Here is a 6,742-nt window from a genome sequence, read left to right as displayed (position 1 = left end):
TTTTTCAATAAGTTTTGTATAGTATTTTTCTTTACTCTTTACTTCAAAAACTGTCTAAAAAGGGTAATATTATTTGTATTTGAGGTCTGAGATGTAGGAACGGTGAAGAGAGGGAGAAGGGGAAACATTGCATTTTAGCTCAGCATTGTCGTCTAATCAGCCAATATTGTCTTAAATACCCTGCATAGCACTTCATCTTTTATAACATGGGATTTTGAACAAATATATTCAATCTTGATTTTTGTAAGATGTTGCAACAAGATCTTTTTGTGTGTGTGAAAAATTACAGTTTTGTAAAGCAAATATAATGTAAAGCAAATATCTATAATTTCTAAACATATCATTTCTAACTATTGTGACGAGTCGGCTGCCTCCCCCTAATTATCAGCATCACCCCGTCCCTTAATCGCTTTTGAGGAGGGGCGCTGAAATAGCCAGGGCTGGCGGCGTGTGATGGGGCACAACTGAACCGAATGGAACCTCATCACCGCCTCTGTTTAAATGCCGAGCACGCCTCTCCTTGGGAGACCGGTCTCTTCCCCGTGCATGCACGCTGGTGTCCTCGTGGGTCCAGGAAGGGTGCGTAGAGGGACTCCCGTGCCGCCAGAGTCATGAGCTGCCGGACCCGTGGTCCGGACGAGAGCCGCACCCTTTACACGGCCGTCGGGCCAGGATGCCGGGCCGTCTAGTCCCTTCGCACGCCGTGGGCAACGAGAAGGATGCAGCCACTGGAAGAAGCCGCTGCCCCTCGCGCCCCGGACCTGAGAGGGGAGCGCGTGCGGCCGCCGGACTCCGCCCCTTACCTGGACCCTTCCTTCCTGACCACTGCCCTTCCCTGCACGAACCCCGCAGCACGACGAGGACACCAGATCCCCTGTTTATTTTGGACACTTGATTCCCTTTTTTTGGACACTGTTTATTTTCTGTTAATAAAAGCCTCTCCGAGGCCTGACGCCACACCCACTGTGTCTGTCGTTTGGTCCTCCCGCCACACTATTCTAACGTAACATTGCTAGCTTAATTGAAGTGATGTTTGAAGCGGATCTTTAAAGTGATCAAGCAGATCATATGATTGAACCAGTATGTTCAAATGAATTGGATTCCCGGCGTTCCTGTTTGACTTGCACTGTATAGATACAGAATTGTACGAAATACACAGTAAATTCGCAGTTACTAGGTTTTAAGACAAATTATTTAGAGTTATTTAACAAATATAGAAATATCGTTTTTCAAAGTATCGTTGACTAAATCTGAGTCAACATTACAGGACAGTGTTGATAAAATGGTCATGAACTCTTCTGATGCAGCTGGCACTCATAAAAATGTATCGCACTTGCAAACACTTCAAGTTATTTACTTGAACTGGGTGAAAGCAAATACATGATTCATCCAGTGACCTTTAAAATAAAATGTACAGAGACACCCCAAATGACTCCCCTTGATTCTGTCTTTCAGAACAGCTGAACAGATTTGCTGGGTTTGGGATAGGTCTTGCAAGGTAATGAAACCCCAGTAATTACTGCTTAAAGTAAAGTTCTATTGAAAGTACAATTATATTAAGATGTGCAAAATAATGTTAGTAAACTCATGATCATTTTTGCATGGTTTGAATTAGCCTCTTCACAGAAAATGTCCTGGCACATCCCTGCATTGTGTTTCGACGTCAGTGTCAGGTAGGCAGAACAAATCCTACAAGCTCCATGTCTATCTGAAACTTTTAGATGCTTATATCATAAATACTTATGTGCTGCTGAAACATACTACTTTTGCATTGCATAGTGTTGAAAAATGATGGATAATTTAAAATGAACTGTGTGTTTCAGGTGAATTACCATGCCAGGTGTTATCACTTGTCCCCACTGACTTCTATCAGTGTGATGTACAATGTCACCAAAACTCAGGTATTACATGTCAGACATTTTTGCTTTGCTGCTGCTCAGAAATTACATCTTTTAAAGAACAGTTCAAATGCAGGGCCATGGGGTATCTTAAGGGTCAGTGCTAGGACCTCTACACTTGTCCATTTAAGTTTAAATGGTTAGTTTAACTTGTTCCGAAGACGAACAAGTTAGAACAGTTAAGAACAGGTATCTTGATACAGCCTAATGTAATTATTAAACCTCAAAAAAGCTATCATTTGATTTAATTAATGTAAACACTGTACATTCAAAATCAAAATGCAGTGCTTTTGTACATTCTACAGACTCGCTGTTTTAAAGCAGAAACCTACTGATCTACTGTTGATAAATTGACTATGACTGTTTACTTTGTGGTGTTTATATTTTAATATGGTAAAGATGGTTGTAAGAGTGCATATTTTAGCTGTTATATGTTTTTTTGAACAGCTGGATGTAATACAACATGGACATTTTAAAATAAAAATTGGGCTTGTTTATAATTAAAAGTTCTGTATTATGCATAACATCTTTTTTTCTGAATAGTATTGGCTTTCTGGTTGACTGTATCTAACAATTAATTCAGCAACTCTTGTGGCTTCTCTTTGGGCCTCCCCATCACAGGAAGAAAGGACTAAGAATATTATTTAACATAATTATGAGTTAACTTGAGTTGAGTTTTTTTACTTTTTTAAACGTGCAGTTATTTGAATGTGTGCCCTAACCTGTATAATTAAGTGAAAAAATATATAAATCTGAGATGTATTATTTATTTTGAGATTGTATGTGGACCCTCTTCTCAAAATTCATTCACAAGTGGTTGGAGATGCTATTGAGACTCATGTTACCCAGATGTAAATGGACATGTGTCTCACCTGACCACTTGTGATCCGATTGACTAAAACATAGAATATAGAATCAAAGTCCCATTCAACCCACCCTAATCCACCCTAGTTCAAAAACATAATTACGGTAGTTTACATGTACTGTATTTGATATTTGCTTGTCACTTGTCCAAGTGATCCGAGAGATATTGAAGCATCTCCCCCCCCCCTCTCTCACACACATACACACAGGGTCCAAAGGCTTTATGGAAAGGAATGGGCAGCACTTTTGTGGTACAGGGGGTCACGCTGGGAACAGAGGGCATCATTAGCGAATGCACACCTTTACCAAGGTAAAAAAAAATATTAAATGTAAGCAATCGCTGAAAGGTGCCCTTTAAAAAGGCCCTCTTTGAAGATTAATGACTTTGATTTACAGCCATATAATACACAGAGGAGGAATGACCTCTATATTTAGATCTATAATTTTAATAAATGATGGCAGCATGCAGTTTGCATGATTTGAATTCATTTGATCAATTCTCATGATGTTTTTCTGCCATTATTGAAGCAAATTATGTCTGTCTAACATTGTCATGTGTATTCACAGGGAGTTATCACACAAGTGGAACCCTAAACAAGTTGTGGGCCACTTAGTACTCAAAGGGTAAGTTAAGACATTTGCCTAATTTAGTTAACAGTGCTTTTCTTGTAGAGAAGTACCGTAAATTTACTTGATTTTTTTGGTAATGTTTGGAAAATGCTATAAGCTGCAAGTTGTTTATCTCTTGATTCTTTTATGAGTCATAATTTTACCTTGCTCGTATCTGGGATCTGTTTGAATAAGCTTCTGACTAAGCTTAATATAGAGGTCGTTGTTTATACAACAAAGTCCCACGAAGAATACGGAAAGGGAATTCCATAGGCTTGACATTTAAATGATCAATCTTCTCCTTATCTCTTTTAGTGCAGTCGTTTGATCTTGTGAAATCATTGTGTGTGTGTTTTTTTTCCAGTTTGACATATGTGGTTGCAATGCCGTTTTACTCAGCAAGTCTCATAGAGACTGTACAGGTAAGGGATTCTTAAACTCTATTTACTATAGTTTTGGCTTGTATTGTGTGTTTTTTTCCTCTAAAACATTACAGACTCTTTTTCACATTCTTGGCCTTTGTGTACAGAAATAAAAACGAGGAATAAAATAATACATTCAGTGAATTTTATGCTTAAAACAAGTGAAAATATCTGCTAGTAGAACAAGACAAAATACCCTTATATTCAAGATATATTCTGTGGAAACTATAATATTTTTTGCAGTTTTGCTTTTCATGGTTATGTGTCTTGTTTTAAGGATGTTTAAATATTTTACTGGAAAACAAGAATTTGATTATAAACATGATTTTTATCAATTAATAATAATTTAAATAATACATTTTAAAAATTAAACATTACAAATATTTTTTTGGTAGTTGTCTATAAAAACTGATGTATTTTTAGTCAAGGTGATCTCGTGATATATTTGTACAAGACAAGCATGAGATTGCGTAGATAGTTTAGTAAAATCAACACCATTCAAAAGTATGGGGTCGATAAGATTTTTAAAAACAAAGACTGCATTTATTTGATAATACAGTAAATACCGAAATGTTGTGAAATATTATTACAACCTAATAATAATGTAATTTATTCCTGTTATGGCAAAGCTGAATTATCAGAAGCCTTTACTCCAGTTTTCAATGTCACATGATCCTTGTGCTGCTTAATATCATTGTAGAAACAGTGAAATTTTTTCAAGATTGTTTAATAGAAAGTTGAATTAACACAGAGAGAACAGCTGAAAAGAACAGCGTTTATTTGAAATAGAAAAGCTTTGTAACAATTTAATGCATTCTTGCTTAATATTAGTTTCTTTTAAAAATCTTTCAAAAAAAAAAAACTTGAACAGAAGTGTAAATAGTTACATAATTAACAATATACTTAAAAGTGTTTTATTTTCTTAGATTAAACTTTAAAAGATTAAAACATTTCTTAGATTGAATCAACAGTGGCTGTTGGTTGTCAAAGAAAAAAAAAAAAACAAAGGTCCTGAGAGGAAAAGTAAAAAAAAAAAAAAAAAAAAAAAAGAGGTGAATACATAAGTGCATTGTTATAGTAAATATATCCATTTTAGCATATACATAAATATCCCGAGATTTTGTCAAAAAGCTGTAAAATACTGAGATTTGTTTTATTGTTGTTGTTACATCGCCCAGCCCAACTTCATTTTCTGCTTTGTCTTCATGTTCTCTCACCAGAGTGAAATAATCCGAGACAACCCCGGCATCCTGGACTGTGTGAAAGAGGGTATCGGGCGTGTAATGGGGATGGGAGTGCCTCACAGCAAGCGTCTCCTTCCCCTCTTGAACCTGGTGTTCCCCACGGTTCTCCACGGTGTCCTCCACTATGTTATCAGTTCCAGCGTGCAGCGGCTGGTTCTTTACCTGCTGCAGCGTCGGAACAACGGCTCACCAAAGCACTCGTCCCCTGACTCGCAAACCAACGCAGTCCAGTCTATGCTGGATGCATACTTCCCTGAGCTCATGGCCAGCTTTGCTGCCAGCCTGTGCGCAGATGTGCTACTGTTTCCTTTGGAAACGGTGTTGCACAGGCTGCATATCCAGGGAACGCGCACTATCATCGACAACACTGACCTGGGTTTCGAAGTGTTGCCAATTAACACGCAGTATGAAGGAATGAGGGACTGTATTAATTCCATTCGGCGTGAGGAGGGCACCATGGGCTTCTACAAAGGCTTCGGCTCCATCGTGGTGCAGTACTCACTTCATGCCGCAGTTCTGCAGATCACCAAGATGATCTACTCAACGCTGCTGCGAAACACTTAAATAGAATGATTCGGAAAACATCGATTCCTTCCTAATTCACTGAAAGGTCCTTTTTGGTTGAGTTGGACATTCCAAAAATGTGTCCTAATATGAGTTGATTATTGCGGACATTTGAGGTTCTCTTTACCTCTTCCTGTGATTTGTCAGTTTCATAAAGCACAGGTTGTCTTGTTGATTGCACGGCACATTTATGCAAAATAGTCAATATGCTTTCACATTTGCACTGGATTTAAATTATTATTATGGTGACCCCCAACTATCCATCAGCGTCATTATATTCCTGTACTGTTTTCTCCATTTCGTCAATGGCCACTAAGTTTCATAATGTGGTGTGTGAATGTGATTGTTTATTTGGCAACATTGTGCCATGTTCTTAAAGAAATTATGTCATTAAATTATTATTTGCACCTTAGTGAAACTTGTGCCAGTGTTTCAAACAGTGAAAATGTTTCTATTTGTCAGGTTTAACATGATATAAGAGATAAAAAATTCAGTTCTTTGAATTGGAAGCCATTATGTACACAATAATGCATGTGTAGATCTAATTTGGTTCTTGGGTGAGTAAATGATCAAGTTCTAATTTATTGGGCACCATGCTTAAAATAAATGTCTAAAATCTGTTTTGTGTGAACCTTGCGTTATTATGTCATGAATTCCCGTAGCATGTTACATATGTTAAAATTAAAAAAAGGATGAAAAATAGGCTAGATATTGCAGACTATACACTTAAAAAAAAATTAATACTAATTAATAGCAAGGATGCATACATATAGTCAAAAGTGACAATAAAGATATTTTAACAAGAGATTTATCTTTCAAATAAATTATTCTCTTTTGAACGTTCTATTCATTAAAGAATCTTTAGAAACTGCATCACCACAAAATATTAAGCAACACAACTGTCTTCAACATTGATATCAATATAAAATGTTTCTTGAGCACCAAATCAACATATTAGAATGATTTCAGAAGGATCTTGTGTCACTTAAAACTGGAGTATAATGGCTGCTGAAAGTTCAGCTTTGCCATCACAGGAATAAATAGAAGAATATTTTACAATATTACTATTTTACGGTAATATTATGAATCTTATGAACACCAAAGTTCAGTAGTTTATATCCAACTTTTTTCTTTCAGCGTT

General features: G+C 36.8%; 1 protein-coding gene across 1 annotated transcript in view; it reads left to right on the top strand.

Moving 5' to 3' along the window:
• Positions 1-6,192, top strand: part of LOC107691716 (solute carrier family 25 member 46-like) — a 19,989-nt gene extending 13,797 nt beyond the window's left edge. Inside the window, exons 2-8 of the mRNA XM_016490498.1 lie at positions 1,456-1,498; positions 1,616-1,673; positions 1,824-1,901; positions 2,972-3,072; positions 3,330-3,386; positions 3,736-3,793; positions 5,014-6,192. Of these exons, the coding sequence (XP_016345984.1) occupies positions 1,456-1,498; positions 1,616-1,673; positions 1,824-1,901; positions 2,972-3,072; positions 3,330-3,386; positions 3,736-3,793; positions 5,014-5,601 (983 nt within the window). The 3' untranslated portion in view covers positions 5,602-6,192. The remainder of the gene's footprint in view (positions 1-1,455; positions 1,499-1,615; positions 1,674-1,823; positions 1,902-2,971; positions 3,073-3,329; positions 3,387-3,735; positions 3,794-5,013) is intronic.
• Positions 6,193-6,742: the final 550 nt, after the last annotated feature.

This window comes from Sinocyclocheilus anshuiensis, unplaced genomic scaffold (genome assembly GCF_001515605.1).
Source record: "Sinocyclocheilus anshuiensis isolate Anshui unplaced genomic scaffold, SAMN03320099.WGS_v1.1 scaffold246, whole genome shotgun sequence".
Taxonomy (NCBI): Eukaryota; Metazoa; Chordata; class Actinopteri; order Cypriniformes; family Cyprinidae; genus Sinocyclocheilus; species Sinocyclocheilus anshuiensis.
The sequence above is the reverse complement of the archived record's forward strand: the minus strand, read 5'-3'. Positions and strand labels throughout refer to the sequence as shown.